This window comes from Protomyctophum parallelum (assembly GCF_964188405.1).
Source record: "Protomyctophum parallelum genome assembly, chromosome: 1".
Lineage (NCBI taxonomy): Eukaryota > Metazoa > Chordata > Actinopteri > Myctophiformes > Myctophidae > Protomyctophum > Protomyctophum parallelum.
In genome coordinates, this window is record NC_139697.1 from 62,515,664 (window position 1) to 62,536,671 (window position 21,008).

Consider the following 21,008-nt stretch of genomic DNA (forward strand, 5'->3'; position numbering starts at 1 on the left):
ACAAGTTCTGAGCTTGTAGATCGGCTATTTTAGCGACAACAGTAATATGCAATGTGGCCCTCTGGAGTGAGTGTGGAAATACAGTATATGATGTTAGACAAGATCCAGTCTAACATCATGATATGGATATAATATTGATACTAGGGGGATGTCCCGATCACGATTCTTTTGCTGCTGATCCGATTCCGATAATTTGAAAATGACGTGATCGGCACTGATTTCCAATCACGTGATCGTATAGGGACAACCCTAGTTTTCAAGTGGTCCGGGGACCACCAGCGGACCTTGAATGGTTCCAGGTGGTCCCCAGCTAAATGGAGAGTTGGTAACTACATGTAGTCCAGAAAGTAAGTGAGCCCAGTGGCTCACTGCTAAAATCTACAATATCTAAAACCACATATTACACACAAAGACCTCCAGGAAAGTGTTCTAAATCTTCTAAACGTCATTAACATATATGTTTTTGCAAAAAGGGTGAAGTTTCCCTTTAATTTACAAGAAATCTACACAATTAGAGAATGTAGAATTGTTATTTTGATCAACATTTGCCTATTATCTCTCCTAATGGTATCACATCTATAAAGCACGTAATTGTGGACACAATAACACGTTTTGGGTCTGAGAGGTTAAATCAAATGGTGGTGCGTGGCTCAAATGCCGGATAAATAATGGTATAGGCTACTTGATGTGAAGGGTTGAAAACCTATCAATCATTTAAGTGGTAAGCCCACGGGGTTGCTGGACCCTATATGTTGCGAAGCAGTGGTGAATATGGTGGTAAAGACTACAAAGCAGCTAGTCTGGGTTTGTAGAAAGTTAAGCTCAAGCATCACATTTCATATTGTCTCTTTGCGAGGAAACCTCCTAGGAACCTTGTAGGAAATAAAGCTGCTTAGTTCTGTCTCATTACAGTAGGAAGCATAAAGGATTAAAGTTAGGTACAGTACCTTGATTTGGCAAACTTTCCATGAAGTGTGGTGGTCCTCAGCTGTGTAGGATTGCTTCCCCACCGGCCATGGTACTGTAGGTTTATTGTCATTTCATTTTTTCTACCTTAGTATTTTGTACTCCACTACATCTCAAAAGCTAATGTTGTACCTTTACTGAAAACCTTTACCAGTTCCCATAACACTCATTTACCCAGAGTGCAACATGTGAGGTACAGTGTTGCCACGTCTGCTTATTATAAGCGACTTTGGGCTTGAAAATACTGGTAGTTGCAGGTTGTTGTTGTTGTGGTAAGCAAAGCAAAGCAAAGTTACTATATTTACCCAGGGTAACTGGACTAAGCTCAAGAACTTGTTTACAGCCAGGCCCTGCTCATAGAACATTTCATGGTGGGGTTCAATGCCTTGCTCAAGGGCACTTGGTGGTGGTGTTGTGTGTGTGTGTGTGTGTGTGTGTGTGTGTGTGTGTTTTGGTTGGTTTTGAAAATAACAGATCCACAAGCTCGCAGCGTTGTGAGGTTGTAGATTGGCTATTTTCAAATATAGGCAATGTATTTAAAACTCCCACACTGAGCCACAGTTAAATTTGTTAAACCCACCCTCCAGCCAAACGTCACACCACAGCAACTTAGACAGACTTGGAAGTCTCCAAATCAATTCTGTATTGTTAAATATTATTTGTTTATTTGAGTTTTTCCCAAATTAGTCATTGTGCCAACCGGCGGCGTTCGACGCTCGTACACGCCTCGCCTGACGCTCCGATACGCCACTGTTCTATTTTTCAGGCGTTGCTGCGTGGCAACGCCTGTGCCGCGTCGCTGCGCACCCGGTGTGTGATGGGCTTTTGTCTCTTTCTTATATTATTTGGTAATTTTGCCAACGTTTGACCAGTTAGTTTGTTGATTACTTTTGAAGCAGTAATGGACTTTTTTCATTTAATTTCTTATTTTTTTTAGGTATTCAAATGGTCTTAATTCATTTAAATTGACACTTCACTGTAGTCTGGGGATCCCCTGGGGGTCCCGACCCACAGGTTGAGGACTACATGGTCCCTGCCGCTGTCGGTGAAAACCCTCACAGTTGGCCTGGGGAGTGCCACATGTCTCCACCACATGCCTCCACCAGTACACAATGGAGTCACCACTCACGAGCCACTTCTTTTCACCGGAAGACTCGGAAGAGGATAATGCATGTGGCCGGCTTCCACCCACGAACACCGCCAACTGTTAGTTAAAGCATCCAGCCATGAGCCAAGCCGGGGGCTCTGTGGAGGAACTCAGCTTCAGTCTCCACGGTGGTAGGCAAGTGATTTTAATAAGCTGTGCCACCCGAACACACGTACATTTTGACGACTGTTCCCAGATTTTCCGAGAGAAATAAGAAATAAGACTAATAGCTATTAATTTTGCTAAGCTCGCGATGCAAAGCTTGTAGACAAAAAGTGAAACATTTGGAATGTTTTTTTTGGAAACATTTCAACAACACAAAGCAGGTATGGTTTGACTTGACATGATTTGCAACCTGCACTCCTATAGACAGCTATACAGTATGTGTGTCCCTGCCTGGGTCCCTGGTTCCCTGGGTCCCTGGGTCCCTTGCTGGGTCTGTCTGAGCACGGAAATGGCGCTTGGTTGGTTTTCACCACCAAGTGTCACTTTTGCGCAGCCTAACACACACACACACACACACACACACACACACACACACACACACACACACACACACACACACACACACACACACACACACACACACACACACACAGCCATTTATTCTGTAACATGCCATTCAATTATTTTGTTTTGATTAAAAAACATTGTTTGGTTAAGACTTGCAGATTCTGAACATTAAGGCTGTCAGTTGAGTTGTGCAGTGTAGAATATTGTAGGCTAAGTGTATCTATGGCAAGGCCACATATCTCAGCAGTTACTGTATTTCGCTTCAAAGCATCTTTTTGTTAAAGGTCAACAGATGCAGCTTCTGAACACCACAGTTTGCAGTGATGGTGTTGGGCAGAATTCTAATTAAGAAACTTGCTTTAAAATGAATCACTATTGTTTACTAGCCAGTATAGCCACATGATACATTGGCTACTGTGCAAAACATATCCTAATAAGATGTGTAATCTGCAACCTTTCAGTGGATGAAGACCAAACACGCTTGGCAAATGGAACTTTGGACTGAATCCAATGGATAGTATACTGTAGGTCCTTGTACCAAGGAGTCAGCTTTTTGTTAGACCACACACACACACACACACACCCACACACACACACACACACACACACACACACACACACACACACACACACACACACAACCTTTGCATTGCCACTCTACTCCCTTGAAAGCTAATTATAGCTTAATGGTTTGGTTTGGTCAAATATTAGGCTACTCAACTGCAAGGGAATGTTACTGGAATACTTGCTTTGAAATGCTTACCTTAAAGGGATTGTGACATTAAAAAAAAGGTTTTGGAATTGTTCTTGTTTTTTTTTAGGTTTTCTAATCTCAATTGCACCCAAAAAACATGAACTTTTAACATTCAGTAGATTTTCTGTGATCTGGGGTTTTCTGGCTCAAACAGCTGCTCTGATTTGCCGGCAGTAAGTGACGTCACTTACTGCAAATCCCATATAAATTATGTCAATGGGATTTGCCAGCAGATGTCACTGTTTCACTGTGTTGCCTGTTTTCATTGTAGCTCAAAAGGCCCAAAAAAACCCAAAGAAAACTTCAGACCACAGAAAATCCACTGAATGTTCAAAGTTCAGGTTTTTTGGGTGTAATTGAGGTCATAAAACCTAATAGAAAAAAGAAAAATAAATGAAAATGAATGTCATAAAACCTTTAAAGGACCACTTCATCCATTTTATACCTTATGTTCATATAACCGCGGTGCTCACTAATGCTCTTTGTACGGTAAAATGTAATACAACAAGTAAAGTACAGATACTTCACTTACAGTCCTCAATGTACTTAGTTACTGTCCACCACTGTTTAGGATTAACTTACATAATGTTACCTGCTGCGTGATTGTTGCCAGTTGCGAGTTGTCACACCACTGAGAGCAGCGTTGCTGATGCCAGCCCAAATGCTGCATTGCTGCTATATGCTTGTGACTGTGTAAAAGACAGGAATCAAATTTAGGGGGCTTTGCTACCTTCTTCTCCTGTTCTTTTATCTTTTCTTTCATGTATGAAAGACATGATAACTGCTCGGATGTGCTCAACCTTGAAGCCTTGACATTCAGAGTTGTGCAACCTAAACTAATTATATCTACAGTACATATTACCCAGCAACTGGGATTTGTCATTGCGTAATTGAATAGTTTTTTCAATTACGTTCATTTAAGTTAATGTATGATATTAAGCATTGTGCACGCACGCCCGCACGCACGCACACGTTCGCACACGTTCACACACACACACACACACACACACACACACACACACACACACACACACACACACACACACACACACACACACACACACACACACACACACACACACACACACACACACACACACGTCACACACACACGTCACACACACACACACACACACACACACACACACACACACACACACACACACACACACATACACACACTTACATTGCCGCTCCCTTGAAAGCATGCATATATATATATATATATATATAATATGGGATATAGATGGGTTTGCCTTTTTAATGGCAATATAGTTTCCAAGGTGGTAATCATAAGTGTCCATTCTCCACCCAGAGGAGGGCCGTTTATGCCCCCCATCCCCCCCACCCCACCCACAGTCCAACTGCACTGTCTATTTACGCCCCTGCCTGTAGCGTCAACTCAAATGCAAAACGACCAATTAGCCAGTAATAGCAAAACTATTCTCTGGATGATGGCAATGAATAATCATAAATCATACACTTTTATCCAAATACCATTTCTAGACGGGCTTCTTTTTGTTTATTCACACTCAAAATGCATTTGTCAGAAACCGGGTCACATTGGTGGCTCGGGAATAAATGTAGGGTACAGTATGTCATTATACTCTAGGTTGTCAGTGGAAAACAAAAAATGCTAAACCTGCTGGAGGGAGGCATGGCTTTGTTTGTTTGTTTGTCTTTTCTGTTGCCCTTCAGTTGTATTGTCTGCCCCCTAGTTTAAATATCATATACCCTATATAAAACAACAAAATACTGGCTACACCAGTGTGTGAAATAATTCTATTATTTCTGCATTTCAGGGGCTATTGGCTAAATCAATGAATAGGCATAACAGGATGCAATGTTTTACTATAATTTACTACCATTTTAACTACACCCTCACCCTCAGTCACTTCATCCTGGCACCAGCCCTGGCTGGTTCAACCTAGATAGTTGCACTACAGTAGGTTTGCATGGTTTATATGCACTGTTTCATCCAGTGCTTTTATAATACCTGGGGGGCTGTGTCTCAAACAGAAGGCAACCTCCTCATAGCTTCCATTCTTTGAATGCAACGTTTATGTGTGTGAAGCCTGAAATGAATGAAATTGAGATGGGCAGTTCACATCATTTGTATAATCAAGCAACCTTCTTAACTCATTTACTGCCGAGTAAAGAAATAATTCAACCCCTGCTAGTGATCTTCCGTTTTTCCTTACCTTTCAAGAAGTCGCAGAATACTTATATAAAGTACGACCCCCCCCAATCGCACGTTTTCTCTGTTTATCCGCAGGAAGAAATTATTACATTTTGTCAACGTGACCTGCATGCGTTCAATTGTTAGGATCCGTTGAAAATACCGTGCTAGCCAACACGGAACAGATAATGGCATTTCAGAAAAAAACTATTTTGTGAATAGTATAAAGGCAAGTACTCCAGTACTTTTACTCAAGTCATTTTTTTGACTGAGCAACTTTCACTTGTAGAGTAATATTTGATCTCATCGTCCCAAGGCACTTTGTCCACCACTGAGCATACGTGGAAAAATGATATGGTTCTCTCATGATCCACATAGAGATGGCATGGCTCCAATGTGGCCACCCCTTCAATGTCCCTACATAAATCCCCAATTGTTTGTTTACCCTTCCCTTAGTTCTAAGTGTTTGACCTTTCACTAGTTTATTTTTCTAATAAAATAGTTTTCATTCTTTTTGCCCTGTAAAGTAAAGTGACTTTGAGTACCTTGAAAAGTGCTATGTATTAATGTAGATCTCAGACATAAAGTAACCAGCTTAGTAACACCAGCCACCATGACGTCTAGGAGGACGTATCTATAATGTATGTCTCGCTACTGTATGTGGGCATGGTTTCAGCCTGATCAAAGCCCATCATTATCAAATGCAAGTTAAATATTTCAAAAAGTATAAAACATACAGTATGTGGGGGGAAAAACATAAATAGTGATACTGTTCACGAGAAATGTGGTGCAGTCCAGCAGGTTGTGAATGTGGCTCTAGACAGTCAGACAGACAGAAAGACCCTCTTCTAGATGGTTCACCTCTGAGGAGTCACGCCATAATAACATCACTTTGATATGCAAATTGAATTGCGGAATATGTTAGCCCGAGAAGGATACACCAATGCTACATTTGAAATCGGCCAAATGAAGGCACCTTAAGGCTGCAGCATACTACAAACGACATTGAACTTATTTCGGCTTGGGCAGAGCTTCCCGAACCGAAGAAAGTTTGGCGAAGATCAAAGTATTTTATACTCCCTGCAGCTCAGCTCTGAGTTCTGAATGTTAGACCCGCCCCGCTATACACTAGTACTGTGCAGTATACTACAGTATACTGTACTGTACAGTGAGCAGGAACGGAGATGTTTATAGGATCTCGCTGTTTGTTTTCATCAACCTCCGATGTGCTCTGACATCATTTGTCTCAAGAGATCTCACCATTTCTGGAGACAGACACGGTGGACAAAGTGTGTACTCTCTCCATTAAATAACTACCACCTGGTTGTGTTTGTAGTCCCTCAGAGAGGGAGGTTTGTAGCCAACCTTATTTTTTTATTCTTGTGCATTAGTCTGACCCATTGGAAAGGAGATGTTCTCATCACGTAATTGACCTGCCGAAGCAAGAAAAAAGACTGAAGACACCTCAAACCCTAACCTCGCGTCATGGTTTAGTACCTTGTAGGCCTATAGGCTATCGTTCTTTTAGCACTACACTATTCTCCGTGCATTCTGTATGTGATTATTTACCTTGCTAGTAAGGTGCTAAAGGTCAACAAAAACAGGTATTTATGACTAAAATGTTCCATGACATGGGAAGCATTCGTATTCACAAAAAGCTGTTTTAACTCACTCAAACTATTCTGGTACAATGAAATCCAAACTAGAAGAACCAAAATGCTTTTCAGAAGTATTTGGTACGAAGGTAAAGTCTGTATGATGGAGATGTACTACTACATTTCCCTACTGCCTACTCTACAGTATGTCCCCCAAAATGCACACAATTGCATCTCAATTCGCTAGTGCTCCCCGATGTACAAATTAATCACTCTAACAAGAGGCTTTAGGCTACATTTTAAGCACCTGGGCCCCATGGTGAGGCAGCATTTTGGTACAATGTTATAAAAATGTAAACTTCCATAAAATATAACTACTCCACATAATTTAAGAATCCCTTTGCAACACTTACACACTATAGGCACTACTTCTTTTTTTTCTTTTTTCCCTGAAGTGATTTTATTACAAACTTCTTGAGGACTTACAGTATTACAAGAGAATTTGTCAACATGCGGAAACGGAACGAAGCAGAACACAGGAATTGAACAAACTGTTAAGATAGGACAATCCACTGTTCACAACAAACATAAAATCTGATAAAGTCCTCGGGATTCGGGAGTCTGTGTGAATGACTACAGTGCAGGCATAGAACGGCCACATTCACACCGACTCAGCAAAGGTCAATAGGTCAATCCAACCAAGGCAAGATGTGCACATCTCAAGAAAACATGTTACAATTTTTATATGCCATCGGCTTTTATCAGAACTTTTAGAAAGCTTCACTTGTATGTACATAAAACTGTACAAAAACATGGCATCACAAGCATTTTGTCCTATATAAATATAACCAACAATTAGGATAACAACTGGGTTCTCTCCTGCAGACATATTTTCAAGGCAATCATCACTTTATTCTAACATGAGCTGTGAAAAATATGAAATGTTCAGTTAATTTCAGTTCGTTAGGGAGAGGGCTCTCGAACAGGAACCAGCACTAACATTTCGGAAAAAACAGTAAACATTTTCTACCAATTATCTTTGGAATTCATGCTAAACTCATAGTCTGCTTGACAACAGGCATGGGGTTGTGGAGATCTATGTACACAATCAAGAGATATTCTTTTCACGACCAGTTAGCTAAGAGTGTTAAATCTGTAATAAAAATTCCTTGACCATACTGTACCATTATGTCCATCTGTCCACAGCAATGATCACCATACAACACGCACTACAGAGAGGCAAAAGATACTCAAGTGAATTCAACATTAAATCAATGCTAAAATACAAATCCTTTTTTTTTTATTCCATTTTTCTTCTTTTTTTTTTTTTTTTACATACTCTCGAGTGTACTTAAGTGCTTCATGATGTCCTCACCTTGATCAAGGAGAACCATGTTGTGTTGGAGAGAGAAGTAAACACAGTCAATTCAGCATGAGTTCAAAAGAGAGGTCGAACCATGTGGTACAGTGTTCCAGGCATAAGACCAAGTCCTATTGGCTGTCGTAAGAATCCAGTACATTGAGACAGGGGGATAATGGTCTGGAGGAAGGACTTGCGTCATAAGGGACTCAAGCCCAGCTGTTTTAGTCCCAGTCAGATCCGGTGATTGAGTCTAAGCTTCAAGGTCCCCCTGTGATTCATATCTACAGGGTATCAAAGACAGCGATCTGGAGGCGTCGTCCAGATTCGGTAAAGAAGAGAGAAAAAGTAGGCTGGAACCAGGTTAAGATTTAATCTCCATACAAAAAGGAGCCAAAATGAGTGAATCTGAATTGAGTCAGAGCAGAGGGACAAAAAGATGAAGTTGTTATTGAGGCTAATGTGACATTGACTTTATCACTCATTGCTATGTTTCACACTTATCATTAATTCCAGGTCAGTGATCTTCCCCGCTGCTTTCAGTTAGTGAAGCTGCTATCCTCAGCTCTGAGAATGGAGCTGGGGGCATTGGGGCTTAATCACAGTGTAGTATGACTCTTACTTTTTTATTTCAGTTGCTAAATGGCTTTGAAAACAGCATAATGTGCTTTCTTTCCTCAAGGCAGGATAATCGCCCACCTTATTTAATCATGGCCATGTCCAGTAATTTCCATGTGTTTTCAGCTTAATTATTCTAAATGTGGTGTGCAATGGCAGCACGATGAGGTAAGTGCTGATAAAAAATAAATACATTTAAGAAGAAACGGCCCCTTTTAAATTATTGTGGTTGGGCGGGTGGATTCACATTATCTGGTGGGTCTGTTGTCCTGGGGGTGTGCTCACATATGCCCTGGCTCCGGACTCATTACTCACCCTAATTAGGAAATGTCCATTCTAGGCCCTTCCACACTTACTCGGGGCCCTATCTCTCTCTATGGGAATACTGTGCAGAGGTCAAAAGGAGAATGAAAGGTAGCCACAAATCTAATCAAATCAATGTTTAAATCAAAGATACTCTGCAATTCTATGGTGGTCTGAGACAGGGTAGTGGAGTCATCATTATCATCCAATTACGAACTAATACTCCATGTCCTTCAGATGTATCCTTTCCAATCACTGGGAAAATAAGTCTTAGTAAAGATAGATAAAGCCCACTGGCATGTCCTTTTTTATTCTTTCCAAACAGCAGAAAGAGGAACAAAATGCTTAACAAGGTAATGTTTGTTCAGTGTAAAGACGTGTAAGAAGTGACAGGAGGAGAGGGGCCTAATTGAACTCACCTCCTGCTGGACAACCCTTATTTTAATGGGTCCATCTCAGCATTTGTCTGCTGATATAATTCACACTTATTATTTAAATCCTTCATACCCTGGAAAACCATTTTCTAGATTGCTTTGCTTTTCTTTCTTTTTGTTGATAACTATGAGGTGTTCTGTGTTCTTTTTTAATATAGGAAATATATTTATAGTATAATTAGTATCATTAGTTTCAGTGTGGTGTGAGCACACTGCACAGTAAAATCCTAACTGTTAAATTTACTCTAAGAGCGTACAAATTAAACCAAATTGTACAATTAACACTGGATTGTAGGCAGTGTACCCAATTCACCTCACAGGGAGTAAAAATATGTGGATGCAGGCGGCACAACCACCCTGATGAACATGATACGGAGTTTCCACACGCTACAATTTGTTTTAGAGACAGAAGCGTACGTCTTGATCTAAATGCCTGTGTAAATACAACACCTCCAGTGCATTCATCAGACCAAGCGAGATTTATTAAGGAGGAAACCCTCTAAGCCTAGCAAGGAATTGTTACTTCAGTGCTGCATACAAAGCGATTGGCTCAGAGGTACAGGCTGAGTAGGTCTGATTGTCGGAACAGAAAGGAGATTTTTCAGACTGCAACAAGTGTGATTTCATCAATCGCGCGGATCCACTGGCGTTTACTCTTGAGAAGCCAATCAGAATGCATCGTGGGGGATTAGGGGTGGTTCAATGTGACTCCGAGGGACTGTATCTTTAGTGTGGGATGAACGATAGGTCACAGTGCTGAGAGTCAGTGAGTCACAACGTCAAATTAAACGTTGCCATTCGGTTATGCCCACCAATGCCCACAGAGCAAAGTTAAAGGCCATTCTATTGTGATTGCGGGGGTCACAGCCTGGTGTATATTTGTGGGCGAGGTGCTGAGATTCCATCCGAATGCCTTCCACAATATCTAGCTCTACTTCTGGAGGTGGTTTCGATCAAGTCTAAACAGCAGCAGCAAATGAAATCTCAAATATGCTAAAATTCTGAGGCAAGGGCTATTTTCTTCTTATCAGTTTTAGCCAGACAAAAATATAATGTAGAACACACCATTCAAATGTATTTACAGCACTATACATTAAGAAATACCATTTAATTTGATTGTTAATCAAACATGTTATGCCTACCCTTAGGGCCTCACTGGCACCCTATTGAAGTATATCTAATAATGGCACAGAAGCACTGATCACAACTTTAAAATTCAAGAGCTTGACCACAAAGTGGGACTTGGCTAACTAAATCAGTAGTAATCACATTAATTAGTCTGTAATATGTTTGACAAGTAACCTTCAATAATTTGTATAAATAAATGAATGCATCACCTAATTAGCAGAGTTCCACAATAAATAAGTTAAATAATAAATAAAAATGAATAAATTAATGAATAAAAAGAAAGTGTACATGCTAGTGATTAAATGAATCACAGCCTATTTTTTTTTTTTACCTACAAAAAGGGCACTGATTTCAACATATGGACAACCTATGTTTCTTTATGAACAATGTGTCTCTCGCGGGGGCGCTCCTTAAGCCGTGCACCAATCGGATGAGAGCATTCCTCACAGGTAGATTTCTCGTTTTGGAGTGTGGGCGGTGGGGGAGGTGGGCGGGAACTCTGAGGCTACACTCAGGGGCATCTCCTCGAGGGGGCTGTCCGCACTGGGGGCATGACCACTGTTGGAGTTGGAGTAGGCACTGCGGGAGGGTGGGAGCCGGGGGGCCCGGTGCTCCTCGCCGCCCAGCCTGGCACTCCCGTTTGCCAGACGCCCCAGGCTCCCTCTTTCCTGGTAAGGCACGAAGGTGGAGAGTTTGGGGGGGTTCCTGGCCTTGTGCACAGGGGACGGATGCCCGGGCATCCAGCAGGCATCTGAATGGCCCAATTCACTGCACTCCATGGTGCAGTTCCCAGTCATGGCCACATCAGGGAGGGAACGGATATCTGAGGGGGCAAAGAGGAGCAGAGAGAGAGAGAGAATGCCATGAGGGAAGTTCATACAACAAACAAACATCAGAGTGAATTTCATATCACTAATACATGTCAGAGGTTTGGAAGAAAGAAAAAAAAAGGCTGCTTGTGAACAGCGATGGCTTCATGTGCAACACCCCGTGAAAATCTTCCCCGTCTTCTGTGAGGTCTTTGCAGCTGTTGCTAAGCAATCATCAGCTGTTGCTATGTAGCAGTTGCTATGCACTGTGTAATGAGACCTACTGTGTGTGTTCGCCCGCCCCAATAGTTGATATGATGCAGTCAATGCCTTGGTTTGTTGTGTATACATGCTGTTTAGAGCTTCTACAGCCACTGCTAAGTACTTGGTAAGGATTATAATGGTATGTCTGGCATGTGTACATCGCCCTGTTCACTGCAGTCTAGTGACATCTTTCCATTATATCGTCGCTGCCGACTAGAAACCTTGTATCTCCACAATCTTTTTTTTAATGATTTTGTTAAATTACTGCCCTATTTTATACTTTTTATTATATATATATATTATTATTGTACTTGATATAACTGCACGTAATGGAAAAGAAGAGTGAAAGTAGACAATCTACAAGCTCACAACACATGGCGATGATATATCTGCTATTCTACAGTATATAATTTGAATAACTTTGAAGACTTGTCACATTCCTAAGTTATTAATAAGTTGTTGACCAGCAGTAGTTCCCTGTGGAGACACAAAGAGTCTCCTTTGTGAAAATATCCATGAATTAAAGTCTCCATGGGGCGAGTAATCGATAGAAAAAAAGTTTTAATTACATTTTTAACCAATCAAAGTATCAACAAGCGTTTTGTGACTAAATAATAACTACGTTGGATCCGTTGGATTCACCTCCGGAAAAGTAACGGCTTTGCACATACAAGGTTTCCACCCAACAGAAGCATAATACAGTATATACGCGCCCCGTCTCCGTGTTCGGTGGCTGTAATTGGTGATCTAAATGTGTGTCAGAGCCTGTCAACAGGCAACATAAAAGAAAAACAAGCGTGAGCTCAGACACCCACATAACGAAAATACCATGTTTGGCAAAAGACAGAACCATGGATCCCCAGGGCAAAGCCAGTGTTGCACAGGTTATTGATTGACAGCGCTGAAATGAGCTCCATTCCCCTGATTATTATCCATTTTTCATTCAAGTGTTCCTAATTTAATAAATAGGTCTACTCTATGACCCAGTGACCTCATTTTCATGTGCAAGGCTGATAGCTCTCGAATGAGTGTAGTTAATATGCAGCTATAACAAAAGAAAAACTTAGAATTGGTGGTTAATTCTGTGAATGCTTCTCTTCTGAAACCTCAGCACAGATATTGTGGCACAAAAGAAAAAAACAACCAGCAATGTGAATTCCGAATCCTCGGAATGTTTTGGTTCGGAAAAACAATTCAGTACTGAGGAACCCTTCCATGTGCCACAAATGCACAGATGGCACGCCTATACCTGCTGAGACATACACCTGTTGAGAATCTATAAACAGAGTCACTGAAGACGACCGCTCAATTTACTGTAATATATCTTCGCTGTTGTGCAGAAACCTTGTATCTCCCATATGTCATCTTCAAGGTTCAAGGTTCATTTATTTGACATTTGCGTGTTAAAGAAATTGTACTCAGTCAGGACCGACAGTGCACAATCATCTAAAATAAACCAAGACTAAATAACAGCAATAAGTACGGTATAATCTAATAAAATATTTTGCACATTTTGGATGATAATTAAAAATGTTCATCGATCTACATAATATATGTACTGTACTGTATATGTATGTATGGGCAAAATATGGATGAAAGTGGTTAAGTCTGTCTGTGGCTTTTATAAACACAGTATTTAACCGATGAAGTATTAAGTATTAAGCGTTTGTAACTAAATAATAATACATTGCATCCTTTGGAACACATAACTTTCTTTCATTTCCAGAAAAGTAATGGTTTTGGACAAACAAGGTTTCTGCATAAACAGCGACAATATGTATGCCATTCCTGTTAAAAAAAACCTTCAGCCCACTCTCCAAGGCCAGAAATCAGTGAACAAAGACAGACGTCAAAATTGTATGCGCTTGTCTAGCTGCAAAATTGCAACTTCACACACATTTACAAGCAGCCCACATCACAACATCACTTTCTTAAGAGCGGTATCCGTATCACGGACTGCTTTTTTTGCTGTGACAAATGCCGTCGTGATTTTGTTTGCACAGAAGACGGTGTACTCAATCAGAGCTACAGACATAGACAATGGTTGAATGAGGCAGCCAGGAGACATGACATACTGTACTGTGAGTGTTCACATCCAATGTTGGCCAGAAGGAAAAGACGCCTCGGAGATACGCCATCAGCGCTGTCCTCATGATCAATGGCAAGATAGTTATCACTAAATGACAATGTTAGACCCCTGACGCTGAATAAAAGACATCTGGCTACAGAGAGTTCATGTATTGGCTCAAATCTCTAAACTACTTCTTGAGATGTAATGGGAAGGGAATCTAAATACCCACCTTGTTATTTCAATGATTACCGTTATCCATGAGCAAGTCATACAGAATAATTTATTAGCACTTAATACTAAACAAAAGACAATGCCTGGCCTAATCTATTGTTGCAGTTAATCTCTCTTTTCAGTAATCCTGGATAGCAATATGTCGGGGATATTAAATACATTGCATTCACAATATACAGTAGCTTGTCTTATTCATGCTTAATCGTGTCATTATGCCTAAGTGGCAAATTCTTCTCTCTGTTTACTAGACCTAATTAAAATCTTTTATTAGAAGTATGTCAATGAACTAAGACTCCTCTCAAATGAACTACACTTGTTATGGCTAATTGGGAAAGAATCGAATGTGGACAATGAAGAGAAGATAGGTGACAGGGACAACTGTGAACTGGCTCCTGAATGACGAGTGGAGTTCCATTTACTCAACTGCACTCTAAGACTAGTTCCCCAACATCAGTGAAATGGACTTCTCCCCGTCAAAGGTGTTCATGGGAGGAGTGGTGGGCCATGTTGAGAAGCAAGCTTCCGAGCCATCAAATCCAAAAGGATTTCACACTTGATTAAAAACATCTAAAGATCAGCCAAGAGGTTTACGACATACCAGGGGCCTCATAAACCTTTGTATAGATTCACCACTAAAAAGCAGTGCATGAAAAAGTGGAAACACGCACATTCCATGCATGTGCAGTATCATATGAATGTTTTTGTTGTTTATTTGTAACAATTACAAGTATGTGTACACAACACGTTAGGATGTTGTGAGCTTTATACTGTAGATTGGCTATTTTCGCCGTGCGACGCCATTGTACAAGGAAGTATAACATTGAGCTGTGTTTAATATCCACACTTCCACAATTAGCCATAGATAATTGTAGAAACTTCCCACATTGGTCTATTTCTTATTTAATTTTCTGATTAACAGACAAACAGCTTCCTCTTCAGGTGATTGCTGTGGACCATTGTTGCAATGCCTATGAGTCTGTGAAATGTATTTACTTGAAGGCATTTGTTGTTGTGTTCCACATGAACCAAAAATCTGTAAAAAAAAAAAAAAGAAAATAGCAAAGAACAATGACTTTATTGATTAAATAAATTGAGCGGAATGTCATCATTGGCATGGTGGCTAAACAACCCCTTTCTCTTGACAATCTCTGTTTTCCAATATGAACAAAGCACATAATTATTGACAATTTCAATAAGACTATCAGTACAACCATTATTAGAGCTTAATACATGTCACTTATCTAACTTTGGTGTATATATGGTATATTAATTAAGTTTAAGACACAATTCAATTAATAGACCCTATTAGCAGCATTCCGCTTGTATCCAACATTTTCTGCAGAACTAGTAACACACACATGGCCACAGAGTTCCGCAAAGCCTATAGTGATCATAAAACTACCATCTCCTGGCTGGAATGAACGTTGTCCAAATATACTGTGGACAACAGAGATGAATCAGATGAGTCAACGATAGGTTAGAAGACCAGTGAGAGAAAAAAAATGAGGTATTCTTTCACCCACCCAAACCTGCTTCCGCTTGGATGTATGCCTGGAATAAATCTGCTCAAGGTCTGGAACAAACCCTTTAGAGTTCATAGTCTTGTGTATCATGGATGGAGGTGGCCCTTACAGAACAGATGGGTAAATCACCGCACTGTCAAAGCCAGTAGCTGTAACAGGGAGGTGACTGGATTTAGAGAGCAGGTGATTTGGTTTTGAAGAGCGGTGACTCAATGCCATTTTGCTACTTCTCACAGCAGCACACTGTGGCACAGCCTCTTGAGGTAGACAGATTGCGCTGGCCTGTGGTTTTCTCCGGCTATTATACGCTCAAGTCTTTCATGTTCAGGAAACCATACCATGAAACACAGAAATGTCTGCATATATAGAGAAGAGATCCATGCCACCACCTCCATCAATAACACATCTGAGGTTCACCACGGTGAACTTTGGCTGTTGGTTCTAAAGGCACCTCTTCTGCACCCAGCACAACACGCACTCTCGCAGAGCAGTAACAGAGTGGCGGTTCATGCAGAGCTTAACCCCCCGGCTGACAGATACATGTGAGGGGTGGGTTTGCATGCTGCTTGCATCAGGGCGCCAGTGGGAGGTGTTAAGTGTCTGAGGCAGGCTTCCTCATCGTCTGATCCCCTGCCCACGGGCATGATGAGGGAAGCTGCCTCTTCCTGAGATTTCACACTGCTCCTCTCTGTTTGATTGCAAATGCTGCCTCTCCCCACCGGCTGCCTTTTAGTGCGCGTGCCACACCGCTATGATCGATGGCGAGCAAATATGGAGACCCACGGCACAGAGAGAGACGTGGGAAATAAAGAAATACTAGGGTTTGGGATTATCTAGAGTGATTTCAAATATGTTACATATATAGCACACGGCAAAAGAAAAGACAAGACAATTCACATCTGAGCACACTTCACATGCTCTCTTGACTCTCTACCGTTAGTGCTGCTTATCGGAACAGGGTGTGAATGCACACTGCTGCTGTCATGCAGGGTGAGAAAAAGAACAAGGTTCTGTGTTTGTTTAACTTTGACAGCCTGATTATTCAACAGTATAGACAACCAAAAGCACCCCTTTCTCTCGGCAGAGGAGATCATGCATGTTCTATGAAACACAGCAACACACACAGAGAGATATTCTAACAGAACCATTGTTTTGCATTTACATGACATATGCATATGATTACTATAGTATATTACTGTATATCATATGCAAAATTTGAATGCTTTAGGTTTGAGTTCTTGAGAACCACATTTATACAAACAGAATGAAGCGTATCATTTAAAAGAGCTTTAGATGTTCTTTAAGTTAGGATATTCCCTGACAGTGGATATACTGTATAGTTTGTTCTCAAATGCTCTGTACACTACCACACAGCTACTGTAGGTTGCTTTGTTTGCTACTATTCAGGTAGGCATACGTACTGTGCCATCTCCTTGTGTGCTACTATTCAGGTATAGGGTCCCTTTGTTGTCTCCACCAGGCCGAACTGCCGAAGACTATGTTTTCGCTCCTGTGTAAGCTGCTAATCTCCAGCACCGTAGGAACAGGGAAGTTCATGTTTTGGTCTATAACTCTTGAGCTGTAGGCTTCCACCTGACACTACTCCTACAGATTTTGTCGAATACTCACGCAAATCGGTACATATTATCTCTGTTGTCACGTGATCAAGACACATCTGTCAGATTTTTCATATTCCATTCCAATTGGCTATATGACTGTCTTCCAAATTTGTAGTTGACCTTAATATGTTTTTGAAAATATGCAAATCACATGCTTGTAAAATGGCACTGAAAAGCTGGCAGGATTCATTATCACAGTTAAGGAAATGGCTATGCAAAAGGTTTTCAAACGTAATCACACTCCAGTCATCTTTGTTTGCTCGATTCACTTTCAAATGTCTCACAATATCATCAAAAAAGGTGCATATTGTAAACTGAAATGTAAAGCATGTTTTTCATGACTGTATGGCACTCTGAATAAAAAGATTATAAAAAAAATAAACATTGCTGACAAGCACACAATCTCTCTACCTGGAAGTCAGAGAGACCAGCAATGGTGCATAACAGTGGGAGGTCATGACTACGGTCGGTCAATAATGTCTATTTTAAATGTGCATGAATCTGCATCTCTATTAACTTTTGCCTGCTGTGTTTATCTTTCTTTCAAATCACTATTTTTCTTAAACACAAAATAATAACCCTGGGAGAGAGGGTGGTCTACCATCTTGCTGATATCTATGCTGATTATTCTGTGTTAAATGGATTGGCTAGGTCTCTAGCTAGGACACTCTGTAACACGATATGAGCTTTCAGATCAAATTCTATCTAGAGTATATTTGGCATCGGTGTGTAAGGTGTTAGTGGTGGGGTAAGCTGTTTCGGAGCAGACAAAGCCCTTGCTGTCAAGGCTTGAAGTGTGTGGACCATGTCCACCAGCAGTACTGTACGTCAGGATAATCCACTAGAAGGCTCTACTGTATCTCCTGTCAGTTCTCGCACGCACTGACCGTTTTGTTTTGGACCTAATTTGTTTGTAGAACATCTTTCAAACTTCTTACGCTCAGCAAAGCTTTAGTGTCGTTGACATTATCACCTCACGCATCAGCAGTTGCTGCCATTGAGAAGTGATTCACGACATGGTACAGTATGTCAACCGACACTAAGGCTTTGTCAAACATATACAATGGTGATAATAAAAACAGCTTCAGAGAAAATAGTCCAACATATACAGCAAGACTGCGAGAGAACAGCACTAAAACCAACTACCAACCAGTAGTTCTGATTGTATAGTTGTTTTGCTTGGTGTTTGCTAAATGTTTGAATATGGTACAATGTGGCTTCATTCAGAGCAACATCAGGTTTCCTATTCCCCATGTCAAGTTCTAACTTGAAGCTGCATTTTATTCTTAACCAAAGAATACTAGCCAATGAGTAGAGTGGAAAAAAATTGTGGAACATTAAAATCGATGCTATTACATAATTGCAATAGTAATGTTATTATATGCAATTAAAAATGGATTCGTTTTCTTAACCATTAACAATTAAGCTCTGTTCGATGTTTAAAGGCTATTCTGCTTAGGACTGAACCCTGAGGAATCTAGAATGTATATTGGTTTATAATAACTCATCTAGATGATTTTATGGCAACACAAGGCAGATAATTGTGTCTGTGTGGGATATAAGCCTAGAGCTATCACCTTTCTTGATATAAATGTACAGCTGTTTTTATATTAGGTAAATATTTCATCTGTGCAATCAATGCTGTGAAGACCTATGTGTTGGTTGTGTTCACAGTTTGAAAAACATTAGACATAAGACATAAGTCACGATTGGTATTCTATCAGAGCTGTCTAAAAAAATAAAATAAAATACATAAGTCACATTTAATGTGACTATGTTATGATATCTGTGCTATACACTCCCCACATAATGGCATTTTTGTCTCTACCCCATCTTTAACCTGCTTTCCCATACACTTAAATGAAACGGGAAAGCATAACATTTACAACTCTCCATAATTTTATTATAGCCCATCAGTCAATCTAAATGGCTGTAGCCACTGACAGGTGGGAAACTCCCCCCTGTCAGGTGAAAAGAAGCAGCTTGGACTCCTCATGCATAGAAGGAAGCATGAGGTTTGTCCACTACCCCCCCCCAGGTTGGCAGAGGAAGTGTAGCGCCCAGGATTACATTAGATAATGGACACTGGGTAAAAAAATGGGGTGCAAAAATTGTGGGATAAAAACATTTAAAGAAATAATAAAAAATAAAATGGCTGTAGCCTTTTGTGACTGGACACAAAAATGGTTTTGTTTTGTTTTGTTTTGTTTTATCTATATCTTTATTATTTTCAGCTGCTGTCATTTTTGAATTATTTTGTTTCCACATGCATGTTACCGTATGCGGTAACACGTTGGTATTCAGTTCTAATATACAATGGTTCGTTACATTAGAGTAGCCTGGTAATCTACCCTGGTTGCCCCCAAGCGGGTGGGCATTTTGCAGAAAGAGTATGACAATCACAGCCTAGGGCCCTCAGCGTGAATGCTGATTGGCTCTTCTACTTCTCGGTTTCTGCAAAACGCCCACCCAGCTGCAGAACAAGACACATGATCATGTGAATTCACGCGACCGGGATGGTTTACCAGTCTAACTTTAGTGCACACTTTTCACCTTTTATCCACACAATATCATTTTTTACATGTCCCATGGATAGTAAATGGACTGCATTTACATAGGGCCTAGTCTTGAATACAACCGAAAGCTTGTTGCTGGACTTGATATCTGGAATTATGGATTCACTGGTTGTACAATGTTCCGTGCATATTGCAAGTGCAATTGCATTGATCACACTCAATGGGATACTAGCATATCCCATGTGCTACGTATAAAGAAGCCAAAGCATCCTGACCTCTCCTGCTCTACATTCTTTATACACGCTTTGCTTTTCCTCCCAGGCAAGTGCCTCTTTCAAGCTCAATACTAATCATTGATTGATCCTACTGACCTGTAGATGTCTTCCCTAAACCATTTGCTGTTTTTCCTCTTTTTTCAGCTACGTTTGTTATCACTTTGCTAACTCTTTGACCTCCAAGGCTTATGTATGCTAACTGTGCCCAGAAAATACGTTTGTAGCCTATAGGCACCTGGCAGAGCACAACTTTTTCTACCCAGTAGCTACGGTGCATGCCTTCTGAAAAGTTTTCGCCGTCTTGTTTATATAGCATTTCTATAATCACCCTGAAGCGACAAAAGCTTTATTTGACCACAGTGAAAAAAGAAAGAAAAAGAAACGTTTCTGCATGTCTGACAATGGCGTGGTTAAAGTAGCATTGTTCCCGGTTCCCGCAGTGCCCTGAACCATACAGCTACGTTGCTTTGAGTCAGGCAATTCAAGTTTCTAACAGAGAGGGAATGTAAAACTTGTTCTTTGTGCATCAGACTGACATCAGAAAGGCTCTCCTCCCGTATCTCTACTTATCTGCCAGTCTTTAACTTTTCCGACAAGACATTTATTAAGCATGGAAGGAAAGAAGTCACTGCTTTTATTCTCCTTTTCCCTTTTTTTTTCAAGGTGGCTAGAACTCGACAGAAGATGTTAGAAATAAGAATAT

The 21,008-nt window shown here is 40.6% G+C and overlaps 1 protein-coding gene across 1 annotated transcript in view; it reads right to left on the reverse strand.

Moving 5' to 3' along the window:
• Positions 1 to 11,440: 11,440 nt before the first annotated feature.
• The window catches only part of pcdh1a (protocadherin 1a), a gene marked incomplete at both ends in the record, with an annotated part of 86,939 nt that continues 77,371 nt past the window's right edge, over positions 11,441 to 21,008 (reverse strand). The window contains one exon of the mRNA XM_083765099.1: positions 11,441 to 11,820. Within this exon, the coding sequence (XP_083621225.1) occupies positions 11,441 to 11,820 (380 nt within the window). The remainder of the gene's footprint in view (positions 11,821 to 21,008) is intronic.